General features: G+C 31.7%; 1 protein-coding gene across 1 annotated transcript; it reads left to right on the top strand.

Moving 5' to 3' along the window:
- Nucleotides 1-7,061: 7,061 nt before the first annotated feature.
- Nucleotides 7,062-14,225, top strand: LOC111710003 (uncharacterized). Its single transcript, XM_023483998.1, has 5 exons — nt 7,062-7,078; nt 8,656-8,712; nt 10,750-10,873; nt 12,993-13,052; nt 14,028-14,225. The coding sequence occupies exons 2-5, from the start codon at nt 8,669-8,671 to the stop codon at nt 14,187-14,189; spliced, it is 390 nt and encodes a 129-aa protein (XP_023339766.1). The 5' UTR covers nt 7,062-7,078; nt 8,656-8,668; the 3' UTR covers nt 14,190-14,225.
- Nucleotides 14,226-18,396: the final 4,171 nt, after the last annotated feature.

Below are 18,396 nucleotides of genomic sequence, written 5' to 3'. Positions count from 1 at the left end.
ACTTACTTTCATCCAGGTTAATTAAGGGATCATTCACTTATTTTCATCCAGGTTAATTAAGGGATCAATCACTTACTTTCATCCAGGTTAATTAAGGGATCAATCACTTATTTTCATCCAGGTTAATTAAGGGATCATTCTCTTACTTTCATCCAGGTTAATTAAGGGATCATTCACTTAGTTTCATCCAGGTTAATTAAGGGATCAATCACTTAGTTTCATCCAGGTTAAATAAGGAATCATTCACTTAGTTTCATCCAGGTTGATTAAGGGATCATTCACTTAGTTTCATCCAGGTTAATTAAGGGATCAATCACTTACTTTCATCCAGGTTAATTAAGGGATCATTCTCTTACTTTCATCCAGGTTAATTAAGGAATCATTCACTTAGTTTCATCCAGGTTAATTAAGGAATCATTCTCTTACTTTCATCCAGGTTAAAAAAGGAATCATTCACTTAGTTTCATCCAGGTTAAATAAGGAATCATTCACTTAGTTTCATCAAGGTTAATTAAGGGATCATTCACTTAGTTTCATCCAGGTACATTAAAGGATCATTCATTTATTGTCATCCAGGTTAATTAAGGGATCATTCACTTACTTTCATCCAGGTTAATTAAGGGANATAGTTAGATAGTTAGATAGTTAGATAGTTAGATAGTTAGATAGTTAGATAGTTAGATAGTTAGATAGTTAGATAGTTAGATAGTTAGATAGTTAGATAGTTAGATAGTTAGATAGTTAGATAGTTAGATAGTTAGATAGTTAGATAGTTAGATAGTTAGATAGTTAGATAGTTAGATAGTTAGATAGTTAGATGGATAGCTAGGTAGAGAATTAGATATAGTATAGTTAAAAAGATAGATAGATGGATAGCTAGGTAGATAGTTAGATAGAGTATAGTTAAAAAGATAGATAGATGGATACAAAGTTAAATTTTAGTATATACAAATAGTAGATATTATAGAAAGTAGATTATTTCGGATTTTTCAAAGAGAACATTGAGGGGGGGGGAGCAAGGGGGGGCAGCAAATAAAGCCTGAAAACATTTTTTAATAAAGAAATAGAACAAAATTTATCCCTTTTATCCGACTACAGTCCCTTTATCAGATGTGTGAGCACTGTGACCGAATGCAATCTAAGAAAATGATAAAGATAAAAAGATAAAGGATAAATGTATTGTTTCCGGTTTTACAATCCGTAAAATCTTAGTTCCAATTCTAACAACGAAATGACCGTAAAATCCTACATAATATTCTAAGTACGATTTCCCTGGGCCCACACTATGTTTCCACCGGACTATATCTGAAGGATCTCTGAGTCAGATTTAAAAAGGCTATTTCTAATTTTTTTATTTAAGGAAGTTCAGCATATATTTACAGTAAATGATATACTGCATGAATTACGGTGGTTTACATTAAAAAGGAAGGAACAGTTCTGTTCTGAGGTAGTCAGGTCATGTGACAGTATATCGTCAGTTCATCAGAAATTGACTCCCTATTAAAATAAGAGATCTTTTGAGGAAGAGTTGTTATTCATGCTACGAAAAAAATGTGTTTTTTGAGTTCTTGTATAGAAAATAACTTTTTTACAGAAATGGCGATGAATTTCTCTATAAAGTGGTAATTTTTTTAAATCAGAGATCTTTTGAGGGATATTTTTTATTCTTGGTAAGAATAAAATGTGTTTTTTGAGTTATTGTAGAAAATAACTTTTTTTTTTACAGAAATGGCGATGAATGTCTTCATAAAGTGATCATTTTTTTCTTTTGTTTTCTAGTAATGGCGGAAAAAAAATGTTGGTTTTGTTTTTAGACATTTTTTTAAATATGGCGGAAAATAATCTAGCATTTTCTAGTAATGGCGGAGAATCTGACTTTGAACGGGATAATGGTCCAGACTCTCCGACTTCCAGGTATACATTAATTATTATTATATTAGTAATGTATATTTTCTTTTACATTTTAGACTTTTAATTGAGGCTCCACAAGATTCTGAGATGCTTTTCAAAATTGTATGCTCGATAAGTTTGTTTTAATTGCATTATGCAACATGTTTACTCTGACCAAAAATATCAAACAAAACGATCTGTAAATACCTTTGTTTTCATTTTATTTAAATTTTTAATTATTATATTCAGAGTTTCAAAAGTTAGGTGGTCATTCAAAAGTTTAAGTATTTGCATTTACAAAGATCCAAAGAGCTTTACAATTATGCATCCAATTTTTAGACCTGGTCTAAATTAAAGTGTTGCAACCCCTTAGCCTTCGGTTTTAAATTACTTACTCAATTTTTGTAGCCCTAGATTGTTACTTTTTAAAATACTACGGTAATGTTTCTAGCTTTCGTTTAAATGTAGTAATTGGTCAAATGCTTAGAGTACTTGAATGCAGTTGATCATTGCTTATATATTTTAAATCTTTATTTAGAATAAGCGGAAAATTAAAAAAAAAATATATATTAAAAAAGATAAAAAACATATGGAAAAAAGTGACAAAAAAAAATTTCTAATTTTTTTAGCCAAACACCCCTCGGCCACCCATGAGTGTCCGCAAAAAAAATTCAGCCCAATCGGTCCAGCCATTTGGCCGTCCATACGCAACATAAATATGAATTGTCTTGTTTTACTATATAAGGCCTGAAGGGCCCGCTTTGCCGTGATAAAAAACTAAAAAAAAATATTTTGAGGAAAAAAATGTTTGAATTTTTTAGCCTATAACACCCCCAGGACACCCATGAGTGTCCACACAAAATTTCAGCCCTATCGGTCCAGCCGTTTGGCCGGCTATAGGCAACATATATATCAAGTGATAACCAAAAAACTGTGGANCCTCCCCTCTCCCCATTAACCTACATCTTCATTCATGGGTTTTCTGTTTATTTATGTCTACCCCCTGCCAATCCATAAATCTAAGCTATAGGTCCATAAATGAGAATAAAATATCTGAACCCGGCCTTATCCATAATATAATGGCAATATACTATCTGAACCCGGCCCAATCCATGATATGCCGGCATTATACTATCTGAACCCGGCCCAATCCATGATATGCCGGCATTATACTATCTGAACCCGGCCTAATCCATGATATGCCGGCATTATATTATCTGAACCCGGCCTAATCCATGATATAACGGCATTATACTATCTGAACCCGGCCTAATCCATAACATAATGGCAATATACTATCTGAGCAAAACGAAAACCCTATACAGAGAACCATCATGAAGGAGACTTGAAGGGGAGTTTTTGATCGCTTCTAATTTTACTTCTATCCTCAGCGCAGCTTCTAAAAAGGAAAGGGTTGAACATCTAATGCCTTGGATGGAGATGTCCAATCAAACTCACGGATTTTATTAACCCCATTCCTGCTGAGGGGGGGGGGTCAATTTTTCTAAACACCCTCCTATTAGGTCTAAAACCGGGCTTTTATGCTAACTGCCTGAGTCCTCAGGCACACTGCCTGATTAACTATTTTTTCCTGTAACAAAGTAAATGTTTGTTTTGAACCACTTTCAGTCTTCAGATTTTGATAATGTTAAGCTTTTTGGAAAGCCTATGGCATAAGGAAATGGATTGCACAAGTTTTGCGAAGAAATGTTCGCAAAATATTTGCATACAACGATCGTCAAAAGAAATTTGCACATTTTTAGTTTTTCTTATTTAAAATTTTGCAACAAATTTTGCATATTTGAACTGGCATGGTCTAGAGCTTTTCAAAATGTATATTTTATCATTTTTTAGACATTTTTTATTTCAAACATTTTTACTTTTTAACTGGATTTTACAAAAAAATTAAATTTTGCAATTTTGCAAATTTGTTTGCAGGTTTTAAAATTAGAGCATAATAGCTTTCCAATTATGTATTATTTGTCATATTTGGACATCAAACATGGGATTTGATCGGGGGGGGTCAAATTGACCCCCCCCCAGCATATCCTGGCTTTCAAATACCCCACCAGGGCCGGGATAGGGTTAAAATATAAATGATACGTGGCATTCTCGATCAGTTGCGCTCAAGGGAAGATTTGTGGAGAACGATCTATATGACTAAAAATATTGTCTTCTCGTTAAAAAGTTACACTCGCAGCCTTTGAAGATAAAAATAGTTCGATGAATAAAAGCAAAATTTGATTTTTTATAAGGTTGCTTTCATGACATTTTTTTGAAAATCGTTTTTTTGAATATCTTTGGGGAGACAAAATTTTTTTGTTGAGCCTCTTAAAAGTAAAAAAAAGCTTTGAATGGTTAAAAACGAAGCTCAAACTTTGCCCATCAGTAATTATTTAAAAGCCTAAAATACCCTCTAGCTTTCTTTTCAAAGAATGCATTCAAATTAGAAAATTTAAATTTAATGAATTCATAACTTTTTTATCCTGTAGTTTTATATTTAATGTTTAGGTGAGACTGTTGACAGGTCACAGACTCTGCCCGGTAGAACAGTTTACAGAAACAATCAACAGAGATGCTTAATAGGAGGTAATCCATCAATCACTCAATCAATCAATCAATCAATCAATTGTATGTACGAGCTGTCCCACAAGACACATCAATTAAGAAACGACTTGAACATCGTCTTTTATGACTACTCTTTTGAACAATTGAAATTTGAAATTTATCAAACATCCGGAAATTTAAAATTTGAAATTTGAGCATAATAATGAAGGATTTGAAAAATGCCAACAATGATTTTTTACCTGTAAACTTATTTAACAAATACATTCATTAATTTATATTTCAAAGGTCAAATACGATCTTTGAGTCGACTCTCAAATGTGATGTTTTTTGGAACACCCTGTAGTTAAGAATTATTGGAGTGAGTAAAAACCTATTTCCAAAAAAGGCCGCCTCTGGTTTTAGTGGATTTACAGTTTATGCAGTTTATACAGTTTATACATCCGGGGTTTTACCTTGCCTCGCCTTTCCTTAGTTTTGGTATTTTTCTTCTTATCCCAACCAACCTACAGACATATTACATAGATTCAGCCTCTTTATAAAAAGTCTCATCAATTTTTACAGGGTCGATTTTGAAGTGTCGCAATGCCTTGGGATATAACTCACTTATGCTTTTCTGTAGCCCTTTCTATGTAAATTTTAGCATTAAGCAACATTTGTTGTTAGCTTTAGTCTTTAAGAAGTAATTGGCAAAGCTCTCATACATTTTTGCTTGAGATCTTGAGGCCTATAAATCACACACTGTATTTGCATCGTCCCAAAACTTGAATGCCTCGTAAGGACTCCTGATTTAAAAAGGCAGTTTAGCTTGATTTCTCTCTCTAATAGGAAGTTGAGTTCGAACCTCCTTGTTATACTCATAGATAAAGATAGATTGCGCATAAGATGACATTTTTCATCTTGAAAGATATAAATGTACAGATGTTCCTAAGGAACCACCAGGGCCTGTTCCTAAGGAACCACCAGGGCCTGTTTTTCGACAACTTCCTATTTAAGGAACTCTGGATGAAAATGACTTTGCTGCCTTGGGACTAGAGACTTTTCCTTCTTCTTTGAGGAATTACATTTGGCTTTAAAGCAGAGTAAATGCGTCATAAGTACAGACTATTTAAGGCAAAATGGAACAGACCGCCAAATAAAGCATCCCCATCTAATGAAATTTATTTGACTTACAAAACTAAAAAAATCGAATTATAAATGTTTAAATTTTTTTTTTCAGGTCGCCCTATGAGCGTTAATTCTAGCTTCGACAGTGAACCACACATTACAGGAAATCATTAAAACATAATTGTACTTTTTTATCCTTTTTTCTTTCTTTCTATTTTTTATCTTATTTACTGTGTTCTGTAGGCAGCAGTGCTGATCTCTAATTGAATGACTGAACTAAAGTAAAATTTATTTCAATTTCAACAAAGTTAAACCTAAAATGAAGGAGAGAACTGAAAATAACAGTTTTCAACATTTTTACATGCTCAACAAATCCTGAGAAAACGACCCAAGGGGGTTTATGGCCTAGAAAGGGACTGTGTCTTTAAATTAATTCATTATGATAGTGAAGTACTTTTAAAGGGACTGACAACATAATTTAAAGTGAACTTTGAACCTTTGTAGTAAAGATGACTGAGATATCCTTTCTTTCCTGAAAAAAGGATAATTTTCATTTGTGGTTTCTATGTCAAATGACATTACCTGACGAAGACGAAAAATAAGCTGTCAAAACTTAAATACTTTTAAATATTGAAAACCAATTATTTTTCATTATTTAAAGCGAGAATCGAGTAAATGTAATCTGTAAATGGAGACTTACTTAATTTTAATTACGGTAACAGTCTCTTTAAAGTGTAGAAAATGTACAATGATTAACTCCAGGAATTCCCCGAGCTCACTTCCATCCTGATCCTGGAGCTCAGGGAGGACCAGGAGGACAAGTAGGACAGGGAGGACAGGGAGGATATCCTAGACAATCCTCTCTCCAGTTCCCCAGACAATCTTCTCTAGGCAGGATTTATATGTATGTGTATATACACGCTATGCAAACCCAACCCCAGTGAAGGGGAGGAAAGTTCCAAACAATGATTTTGCCAAAACTTGTCACTCAGGTTTTGAGATAAGCACGTTTTAGTACTTTTCCCCTGCATTGCAAATGGAAATTTCATTGCTAAAAACGCGGAATGTATGTTTACAAACTTTCCTTGCATAAACTCCAGAAGTTTAGAAAAGCTCTTAAAACCTGTTTATCGATGAAGTTTCTCTAAATACAGATATTTACTCTGCAACATTTAAACCACTACCTCACACACTTCATCTAGATATAGTAGATATAGGCAATAAGATAAATAAACGATAAAACTTTGAAACCTAGTAACTTCTCCAGTTTGACTATACACCTGAGAGAAAAGAAAACTGTTATGATGAATATAAAGATTTTAATATCTTAAGAAAAAAAATTTCAGTNACTATTGACATGTATATATAGGATACTGGATACTTTATTGACAGGTATATATAGGATACTGGATACTATTGACATGTATATAGGATACTGGATACTTAAGTGACAGGTATATATAGGATACTGGATACTATTGACATGTATATATGATACTGGATACTTTAGTGACAGGTATATATAGGATACTGGATACTATTGACATGTATATAGGATACTGGATACTATTGACATGTATATAGGATATTGGATACTTTAGTGACAGGTATATATAGGATCCTAGATACTTTATTGACAGGTACTTATAGGATACTGTATACTTTATTGACAGGAAAATTGGATACTGGATACTTTAGTGACAGATATATATAGGATACTGGATACTTTAGTTTCAGGTATATACAGGATACTGGATACTTTATTGACAGGTAAATAAAGGATACTGGATACTTTAGTGACAGCTTGGGATACTGTATACTTTAGTGACAGATTAAATGGGATACTGGATACTTTAGTGACAAGTATATATGTAGTAAATGCCCTACTCCATAAGGGTTTCTCAAACCCGCATCTATCCAGGTACAACTCAGTTTCACTTACTATCAATATCAAAACCCGTACACTATCTCGTGAACTATCAATGCCAAACCAATAAATGTGGAACTAACATCTACTTTTTTACTCTACAGAGGTTTGGTCCATCACCATCACTGAATTTAAAATCCAATGGGAACTATCTCTTCAGCTATCGATGTCAACAAATACACTAGCTTGTAAATTATCAATGCCAAACCAATGGGCACAATCTACTCAACTCGTTTGTTAAAAACAAGGAACGATTACTCTCTTACTGTAATCAAAGCTGAGCATCTTCCAACTAATGTTGTTGACACAAATAAAAGAACAAAAGGGATATTCCTTAACTTTATTGAATAATAAAATCAAATTTGTTTTAAAATAGTGACCCTTAAAATTTGGAGCGGATATAGTTTTATGTATTGTAAATCTTGTGCGGTCAACTTCGCTACACAGTAGTAATCGTCTTCGTGTTTTCTTGAATTTGTTACAAATGTGTATTTATATATCTATGTTACATATTAATTTTAATATACGTATTTACAAGATTAGCGCATATATATATATAAGCGTAGTTAAGCCACTGACGTAGTTATAAATTAATCATAATACAGGATAATTCGTATTTACAAACATAGCAAGGCAAGGTTAATCGCATTACAATCGCATTTCGATTTACAGATAATGTACAACGTAATTTCTAGGTATGTTCAGGTTAACAAATATGGGGATTGTTGTTTTTATTACAATAAAGAATACTGGGTTTCCCTTGGAAACAAATTATCGTGCCACTTTGAGCAATTCCGCATAAATGAGATTGTGAATTCCGCCAACTTTTTAGCGAATTTGTTCAGCTATGCATAAATGAATGTTGCGGAAGCAAGCTCAAACGTTGCATAGTTTCGTCCAAAAATCAATAAATGAATTGAAAATTGCGCGAAAAATGGTATTAGCAATAATCTCCCAATAATTTTGTGACGCGCAAAATGGACATTCCAAGTTGTTAGAATGACACATTTATCGTTCCAGCCTATTCTTTGATGTGCGCGCATTTGTTTAGAAGCCAAAAAAGTAGGTGATTAAAAAAGTGTCATAAATATATGATGTGCTACATATTTCTTTAGTGACAGTCATTTAAAAAAAAAAGGAATAAAATCAAATTTTCACATTTTCAGGAATGATCGAGTAATGTTTAGAGACGACAAAGGATATCAAAGTGATCATAATACAAGGTGATTAAAGATTAAACGAAAAAAAACACATCGGAAATAGTAAGTAATTGACGATAGTAAAAAGACAAACGTGTCAATTATTTACAATTATTATATGAAGTTGTATTGGTTATTTTAATTAATAATATTATGGGTTCGATATCGAAAATATTTCATATAAATGTTCATTGATAAATATACTGATAATGGATGGTTCGGCTTTAATATTCTACAGCAAAATTTTGAAAAAAAGTTTGTTTTTAAATTCTTGTTTTTTAGAATGTTTATTTTGCAGATGTCTATTGAGAGTATGCCTAGTTCTGATTCTAGGCTCTGCTATCTAACATCATCGGAGGTAGGAACAGTGGTTATAACGGTGTGATAGATATTCCTAACACAATTGAAATGATATTCATCTAAAGGTTTGACAAATATATCTAACAAGATTAAAATGATATTTCTGACTAAAAGTGTGATATATCTAACAATGCTACGTTTAGTTAACTGTTTTAAAGATATATATTTTTAAAAAATTTATGTTTAATTATTGGTGTGATAGATATATTTGATTCCAACAAAAGTAATTGAGTCTTTGGAACAAAATCAAACATTTAAACCTCAATATCTTTAGAGCCCGATGTTGTAAACCTTTGATATTTCAAACTAAGATTATTTGATCTAACAGAATTCATAGTTTGAAATATCTAAGGTCTACAACATTTAGTTCCAAAGATATAGGGATTAGAAAATCAGAGCTTGTGGCAAAGACTCAATTCCTTTGTTTGAAATATTTAAGTTACTAGTATAATGGAACTAGCAGAGCTTGTTACATAAATCAAAATGTAAAATCGACATTTTTAACCAAAACTTTATTCTTCTTATTATAATATCTTTGCAACCTGATGGTGTAATCCTTTGACATTGACAACTAGATATAGCAAACTTTGTAGTTTGAACAGTTTTAAGAAATCGGCTTTTGCAAAGATATTAGGATTAAAAAATTCAATCAGTTTTCTTTAAAAATTTTCAGGTTTATTTGTACAATAAAAATGAATGAATGAATAAAGCTGAATTGCTCTGTAACCATGAACAACTAAATTTGCATAATTCGAAACTTTAAACAAAGTAAAAATTTCTTTTTGTGAAAGAATTATATTAAATTAGTTTTCAGTTTTCATTTTATAGTTTTAAACTTTTTACATGAGCAATTGTTGTTTTTGAAATCATATATTTTTTATGAATAGCATGCAATACTTTGACTTTGGTATTAGTTTTTTTTTAAAGCATGGAAATATTTTTTAAATTTCTCTTTCTGTGGCATGCTTTTCAGTTGCGGAGTCAAGAGAAGAAACACCAAAATGTTTGTGAATGTAAGTTGATGGGATGCAAGTGTGGGAATGAAAATATATCTTATAACGTGAAGATCAGAATTGGTTCAGATTCAGAGGTGTGTTTTCAAAACCCACCACCAGATGTAGTTAATTGCAGATAGATTATTTCACAATTAGTTCGCAATATTTCATAGTTAGGTCACAATCGCAATATATCATAGTTAGGACACAATCGCAATATTTCATAGTTAGGTCACAATCGCAATATACGTCACTGAAATTTCGCAAGTTTTTTACTGTAAGTTCGCACTTTAATCATGATACACAACAAATTGATTATTATACATCACAATTTGATAGAATGCATCACAATTTGATGATGATCAAATTAATATTATGATACATCATGGTTGGTTATAAACATATCACAATAATATTTGTAACTATTGCATAGTTCTTTATTCTTAATATTAATAATATAGTCATATTCTTATTTATGTGTAGTGATACCCAGTATAGAGCAGAATGAATATCGTCTTCGTACAACTTTCAGAGATATTGCCTAGCTTTGCAAATCATGAAAGTTCTTTGCAAAACTTCTAACGAAAAGAAAGAACGAAGACAATACTTTTTACGTTTTACATTGATTAAACCAGTTTAAATACGCTCATATATTGACTAATTAACTTATTGGTTGATTGATTGAATTGATTTGATATGTATCTAGGAACCCCCCCTGTCACCAGGACAGTATAAGATCTGGGTACATGAGTGATCATGAGCTAAGGATAAGCTATGATAGATCTAGGATCGGACCCATCTCTAAAAGTTCCGAAGCTGTACACCAACAGGTATTATAATGGATTGTGCTGTACTGAAATGTACTGTACTATACTGTACTGTACTGTACTGTACTGTACTGTACTGTACTGTACTGTACTGTACTGTACTGTACTGTACTGTACTGTACTGTATTTGATAATAATTTTTGGTGGATTTTTAAAATTTTACAAAAATATAAAATTTTTGGAGAAAACTTTTTAAATTCTGAGCATCCATAAACCTCTCCTAGGGTCACACAAGGTCCCACAAAAAATGTTGGCCCCAATATGTTCAGCCGTTTTGACGTTTATTGGATTCAAACAGACACGCAGACAAGCAAAGTAAATATATAGACTAGGCTTCGCGCCCATCTTCTATTTCAACTTTTAATTGTGGCTTTATCTTTGAGCATCTTCTCTTTGTATACAGTATAAAACAAAAACAAAACAAAAATTTGCGGATTTGTAATATTTTTTGCGTGCTTTTTCAAAACTCTACGAAACACAAATTTTTAAAATTTTGATAATTCATAAACCTTCCCTTGGGTTACACGAGGGCCCACAAAAAAGTTGGCCCTGATCTGCTACGTTCTCCTGTTTTGACGGATACAAACAAACAGACTGACACTCAAACAAGCAAAGTGTATATAAAGATTGTATAGATACCGAATTTTAAAAAATATTTAAATTTTTTAAAAAGAATTTTCAATTTTAATTTCTTAGAACTCTCTGATGTGTCAAGTTTTTGAGAAATCAAGTTTAACTCTGTCAATTTAGTTAAAAAGGTTGGGGAAAATAAAGTTGATAAATTAAAAGATGTATTTTCATCTTGTAATTATGTTCAACAATTTCCCCTCTCCCCCCCTTTGTGACAGGTTAATCTATTTCTAATTATTTGTCAATAGATAAAACTTAATGGATGGTTAAGAGGGAAATAAATTTGTACTTAAATTCTTCTTTTACAAGCTTTATACACACCACGCTAACCTTACAAGAGGTCCAAACCAGGGGCGCATTCATGGGAGGGTGACCTTGGGGGCTAAGCCCCCAACCCCCGGACCAATGAAACTTATTGATTTCAGGGAGTTTTCAGGCCCCAACGAGTGCTGAGCCCCCCCCTGGAAAGATAAAAAATGTAAGCCCCTCCCCCGGACAAATTCCTGAATACGCCCTGGTTCAAACTATTAATTCTTTAGCTAATTTAGTTCGACAGATCCAAGGTTATAATGCAAGGAAAGTTATTTCAGAGGTGTGCGCATCTTTTGTCCTGCAGTGTACGGATGTCACAGCCTTACATGGGATCCATCTTTCACATAAAAAATCAATGAAATATTTTGGTCATATGAAACTATTATGTGAATTATCAAAATTATCAAAATTAAATGCTTTTATCCTCCTCGAAAACTGATGCATCTATTTTTGTTTACAAATTCCGCCCAGAGAGAACTTACATTATATATATCCTTGGACAGATCATGCAAGTTACTTGTATTCGAAAATCTCGAAAGGCCAATGAGAGATCACGAAATACTTTTAAGCTATTGTTTACGAATTAAGCATTAATCGCCAGGTATATCATGTTCGGTTGAATCAGATTAGCGCTGTTTTTAATGAAAAAGTTCCGAACTCAGAGCTAAATGATGAAAATAGAATATAAATCTAACATTGATTCCGAATTTGCATTTTTTGAAATTTGCCTGTGTTGAATTTATTTTCCTGTGTTAGCCACATTTTTAGTTTGATATTAATTCCACCCAAGGTGTTTGTAAATTTGACTTCTCTCTTTAATTTTCTTCTTTTCTTATCACCGCCATCTGTCCAATTTGTAGTGGTGGAAGAATTAATGAAGAAAAATTAATCAAATATTTCAGCAATTCTTTTTTGTCCATTTTTTATTTACACAAGATTATTAAAAAAGTTTATCAAATCTAAAAGGTTATTAAATCTAAAAGGTTATTAAATCTAAAAGGTTATCAAATCTAAAAGGTTATTAAATCTAAAATTATGGGTTCGATATCGAAAATATTTCATATAAATGTTCATTGATAAATATACTGATAATGGATGGTTCGGCTTTAATATTCTACAGCAAAATTTTGAAAAAAAGTTTGTTTTTAAATTCTTGTTTTTTAGAATGTTTATTTTGCAGATGTCTATTGAGAGTATGCCTAGTTCTGATTCTAGGCTCTGCTATCTAACATCATCGGAGGTAGGAACAGTGGTTATAACGGTGTGATAGATATTCCTAACACAATTGAAATGATATTCATCTAAAGGTTTGACAAATATATCTAACAAGATTAAAATGATATTTCTGACTAAAAGTGTGATATATCTAACAATGCTACGTTTAGTTAACTGTTTTAAAGATATATATTTTTAAAAAATTTATGTTTAATTATTGGTGTGATAGATATATTTGATTCCAACAAAAGTAATTGAGTCTTTGGAACAAAATCAAACATTTAAACCTCAATATCTTTAGAGCCCGATGTTGTAAACCTTTGATATTTCAAACTAAGATTATTTGATCTAACAGAATTCATAGTTTGAAATATCTAAGGTCTACAACATTTAGTTCCAAAGATATAGGGATTAGAAAATCAGAGCTTGTGGCAAAGACTCAATTCCTTTGTTTGAAATATTTAAGTTACTAGTATAATGGAACTAGCAGAGCTTGTTACATAAATCAAAATGTAAAATCGACATTTTTAACCAAAACTTTATTCTTCTTATTATAATATCTTTGCAACCTGATGGTGTAATCCTTTGACATTGACAACTAGATATAGCAAACTTTGTAGTTTGAACAGTTTTAAGAAATCGGCTTTTGCAAAGATATTAGGATTAAAAAATTCAATCAGTTTTCTTTAAAAATTTTCAGGTTTATTTGTACAATAAAAATGAATGAATGAATAAAGCTGAATTGCTCTGTAACCATGAACAACTAAATTTGCATAATTCGAAACTTTAAACAAAGTAAAAATTTCTTTTTGTGAAAGAATTATATTAAATTAGTTTTCAGTTTTCATTTTATAGTTTTAAACTTTTTACATGAGCAATTGTTGTTTTTGAAATCATATATTTTTTATGAATAGCATGCAATACTTTGACTTTGGTATTAGTTTTTTTTTAAAGCATGGAAATATTTTTTAAATTTCTCTTTCTGTGGCATGCTTTTCAGTTGCGGAGTCAAGAGAAGAAACACCAAAATGTTTGTGAATGTAAGTTGATGGGATGCAAGTGTGGGAATGAAAATATATCTTATAACGTGAAGATCAGAATTGGTTCAGATTCAGAGGTGTGTTTTCAAAACCCACCACCAGATGTAGTTAATTGCAGATAGATTATTTCACAATTAGTTCGCAATATTTCATAGTTAGGTCACAATCGCAATATATCATAGTTAGGACACAATCGCAATATTTCATAGTTAGGTCACAATCGCAATATTTCATAGTTAGGTCACAATCGCAATATACGTCACTGAAATTTCGCAAGTTTTTTACTGTAAGTTCGCACTTTAATCATGATACACAACAAATTGATTATTATACATCACAATTTGATAGAATGCATCACAATTTGATGATGATCAAATTAATATTATGATACATCATGGTTGGTTATAAACATATCACAATAATATTTGTAACTATTGCATAGTTCTTTATTCTTTCTATCTATCCAATCAAAATCAACACGACTGATCAACAAAAGACCACTTAAAGCGGCTAGGGTGAGACTATAATGAAGAAAATGTGGCTCGGAGGGGAAAATTATGTGGATGGCATAGACAAGAAATCAAGAATTCTAGAATCTAGAGACGTACAAAATCAACAAGTTCAACAAAAACTGTCGAAATTGTCAGCGGTCTAAGCTTCAGGTTAACACATATCTAAGGAATTACAAGTAGTCTAGTAGAATCTCTCTAGTAGAGAAACATAGAATCCTGCTCGTTTGCGTATTAATATTTAATTTATTTGTTTCATAAATAGGTTTTCAGAATATGGCTGAATTCATGATGTTAATCTATAATGAAATTTACTTTAGCTTATTGTGCATTTTGCAGCCTAAACTTCTATTCCTTTTATTTATATACCCTGTTGAAATAAAGTGTATTTAATGTGCAGTAGAAACCACTCTGTAACTGTAACAAATTGTATACTGCTGTGCAGTTAGAGTGTCTTCTTTTATTGCAGTAATGTGTATATATACTGTAGGAGGATAGAAATATTATACATAGTAAAGGAATAATTTATAATAATTCTCATAATAAATACATTACCGACCTGGCTTCTTTCTTTTCAAGCTTGGGTAGCAGTGCACACAGGCTTTTCTTATACAAACATTATATATTTTCTTTACTCACTGTCATCTAAAGGTTGCCAGCTCAGCACGTAAAATTCTAGGAGAATTTTGCCAATTACTTTTTAAATTAAGGCTAATAATGAGAACTTTTCCAGTACTAGAATGTAAAAGGGGTACAACCAAATATGTGTAAGATAGTGCAGTACAAAATCTACCTTATATATAAAAGCTTTCTTTTAATTAAAAAACGATATTTTTTTCAAAAGTTTGTTCGAAAAAATCTTACTGTCAATTAAAAACTATTGTCTTGTAAAAAGTTTAAAATTCTACAATAAATTTTCAAATACTCACAATTTCTTTATTATCAATTTGACTTAACAAAGCCACTGAAAAAGTTACTTACAAATGGTAATTGAACATGCTTTAAGTAAAAATCATTTTTAAGAAATGATTCTAAAAAATAATTTGTTTTTTCTCAAACTTATGTCTATTGAGAGTATNTTCAATAAAAATTTCTATTTTAGAAAGCGAGGAATACTTCTCAGATTAACAGTATTTTTTGAAACATTTTTATTGATTTCGTTGATTTTTTTGAATTACATAATATTATCAATTATATCTATTAAAAATAAAAAAGACTATAAATTAGTAATTGGAGAAAACCTAAGTTACAATAAGCTTTCTCTGGAATATCTTTGTTTTCAGATTGGTTGCGTATTTGCAAAATATGATCTGTTTAAACCTACCATTTCTATACAAAATTTCTCGAGACAGGAACATCAGCTATAACTTTGATGGGTCACGATCAAGAGCTAAAGTGATAAGCTTTCAGCCATTACCCCCTTTCATTTTTCTTTTATACAGTCCCTTTAAAACTAACAGAAGTCCAATATTTTACGGGTCCCACTGTAGGTATAAAGATTCTCTGTTCAAGAAATATTTTCTTTATTCTGTTTGTCGTCTTTGCTCAGTATCCGGATAGATAATGGTAAACGTTACCAAATTTTACCGATGTTGAATAAAAGAGGTTGTTGTGAGTTTGTTCTCTGCCAGCCTCTGGGAGCCTCTACCAGTCCTCTCCCACATCTGCCAGCAGCCTCTATCAGTCCCCGTACATCCTTGGGCCGGACTGTGTCTTCGAGGCCTTATCCTCTCTAGTGTTTACGTCGTTCTTCCGGGTTTCTCGTTTGCTTCCGGTCTTTTTTATTCCACTTCCGGCTTCCTAGTCGCCGTTAATAGATAGCGAAACGATAAATTGATAATACTAAAGTACAAAGTTATATTATTTTTTAAATCGAATTTTAATTGATTTATTTTCTTGTTAACCCCGTGCACGGTGCAGTACATTGTATAACATTGTATGTACTGTATATTCGTTTACATTCTCTGTGTTTATCACGAAGTGACATCATATCTGTGTCATGTACATTGTACAGTGATGTCCAAAAAGCTGTGGAATCTAAAAACCAGGAAGTCTTTTAATCCAGGTGTAAGCCAATATATCGACACTGAGAAGGTTGTACTATTAGTATTTTTGAATTCTTTGTCTTTAATTAGTAAATACTACTACTTCCCCTTATATCCCCCCACCCTTCAGGGCTGAGGTTTTGCTAAATGTAATTTTTGAATTACTAACATTTTATACTTGATATTAATTGTTAAAGGGGGGGGGGTAATCTTTGAAACAGAGATCTTACAAGTGACAAAAATGTTAAAATTGAAAAAAGGTTATTTTTATGAATGTATTTTCTCGTGCATTTCTGCATTTAAAGATGAATACTGACAAATACATGAAAGAGACATTTTGCATCGTATATATATATATAGATATATATCTCATAAAGGACGAAATCAAGACATTGGCTCATAGTTAGGTCACAATCGCAATATACGTCACTGAAATTTCGCAAGTTTTTTACTGTAAGTTCGCACTTTAATCATGATACACAACAAATTGATNTGGTTTTTTTTATTTTTAAAATTATTAAAAATATTTATAAATCTTTAACTTTTGTTGATTTGTGATTGTCTATGTGTGTCGTCTAGTCTTTTTTTGTCAAGTCTTTGTTTGTTGTCTGGTCAAAGTTTGTTGTCCAGTCTTTATTTGTTGTCTAATCTTTATTTGTTGTCTAGTCTTTGTTAGTTTTCCAGTCCTTATTTGTTGTCTAGTCTTTGCTATATGTCTATTGTTTGTCGTCTAGTCTTTATTTGTTGTCTAATCTTTATTTGTTGTCTAGTATTTATTAGTTTTCCAGTCTTTATTTGTTTTCTAGTTTTTGTTATATGTCTATTGTTTGTTGTCTAGTCTTTATTTGTTGTCTAGTCTTTGTGGTATGTCTATTGATTGTTGTCTAGTCATTGCTTGTTGTCTAGCATTTGTTGGTTGTCTTTGTTTGTTGTCTAGTTTTTGTTAGTTGTCCAGTCTTTATTTTTTGTCTTGTCTTTGTTTGTTGTCCAGTCTTTGTTTGTTTTTTAGTCTTTGTTTTTGTCTAGTCTTTGTTTTTGTCCAGTCTTAGTTTGTTGTCTAGTCTTTGTGTGTTGTCCAGTCTTTATTTGTTGTCTAGTCTTTGTTGTATGTCTATTATTCAAAAAGGCTTAATTTCAAGTGACCTCACATCGATGGGAAGGATCCAGCGGTACCCTTTCAACCTTGAACTTATCAAGGATGGCAGAATTTTTATTTGTTTATTTATTGGTATTTGTTTGCGAGCTGTTTAATGAAATATTAATATTTACTTCGTAAAAGTGGAAGAATTTGAATATTCATGTTTGAGTTTTTGAAAACCGTGTTGGAATATTATAGATTTTCCAGGAAGAAATGTGACGTCATTCACCATCGAACAGTCAAATGTAAAGGCTTTTCACACAGCATTTAAGAGATATATACAATAAGATCTCCATCGATCATCAGTCGACTGTTGAAGGATACCATTACTAATCAGGGATGTCCATTTTAAAACTTGAACTCCCTTAAAGTCCCTTATAGTCCCTTTTACCTTTAGTTCTTATATTTGTACTGTATACTCTATACAGTCCCTTTAAGTTCTTATATTTGTACTTTATACTCTATACAGTCCCTTTAAGTTCTTATATTTGTACTTTATACTCTATACGACATTTTACTTTTACTTTATAATGTGAATTGTATTGTTGATAGACTCATGAAAATCCTAATATTAATGTTTGTTAAGCTTATTAGATATCATATTCATACTTAGTAGCAACACTAACCCCCCCCCGCT

The sequence above is a fragment of the Eurytemora carolleeae genome, unplaced genomic scaffold (genome assembly GCF_000591075.1).
Source record: "Eurytemora carolleeae unplaced genomic scaffold, Eaff_2.0 scaffold507, whole genome shotgun sequence".
Classification (NCBI taxonomy): Eukaryota; Metazoa; Arthropoda; class Copepoda; order Calanoida; family Temoridae; genus Eurytemora; species Eurytemora carolleeae.
This window is presented reverse-complemented; position numbering and strand designations above follow the sequence as displayed.

Excerpts from the sequence above, each read along its gene's own strand:
- LOC111710003 (XM_023483998.1), top strand. The coding sequence starts at position 8,669 with ATGTTTAGAGACGACAAAGGATATCAAAGTGATCATAATACAAG. Across the intron at positions 8,713-10,749 it reads CAAAGTGATCATAATACAAG|GAACCCCCCCTGTCACCAGG; the intron begins GTGATTAAAGAT and ends ATATGTATCTAG. Across the intron at positions 10,874-12,992 it reads CCGAAGCTGTACACCAACAG|ATGTCTATTGAGAGTATGCC; the intron begins GTATTATAATGG and ends TTTATTTTGCAG.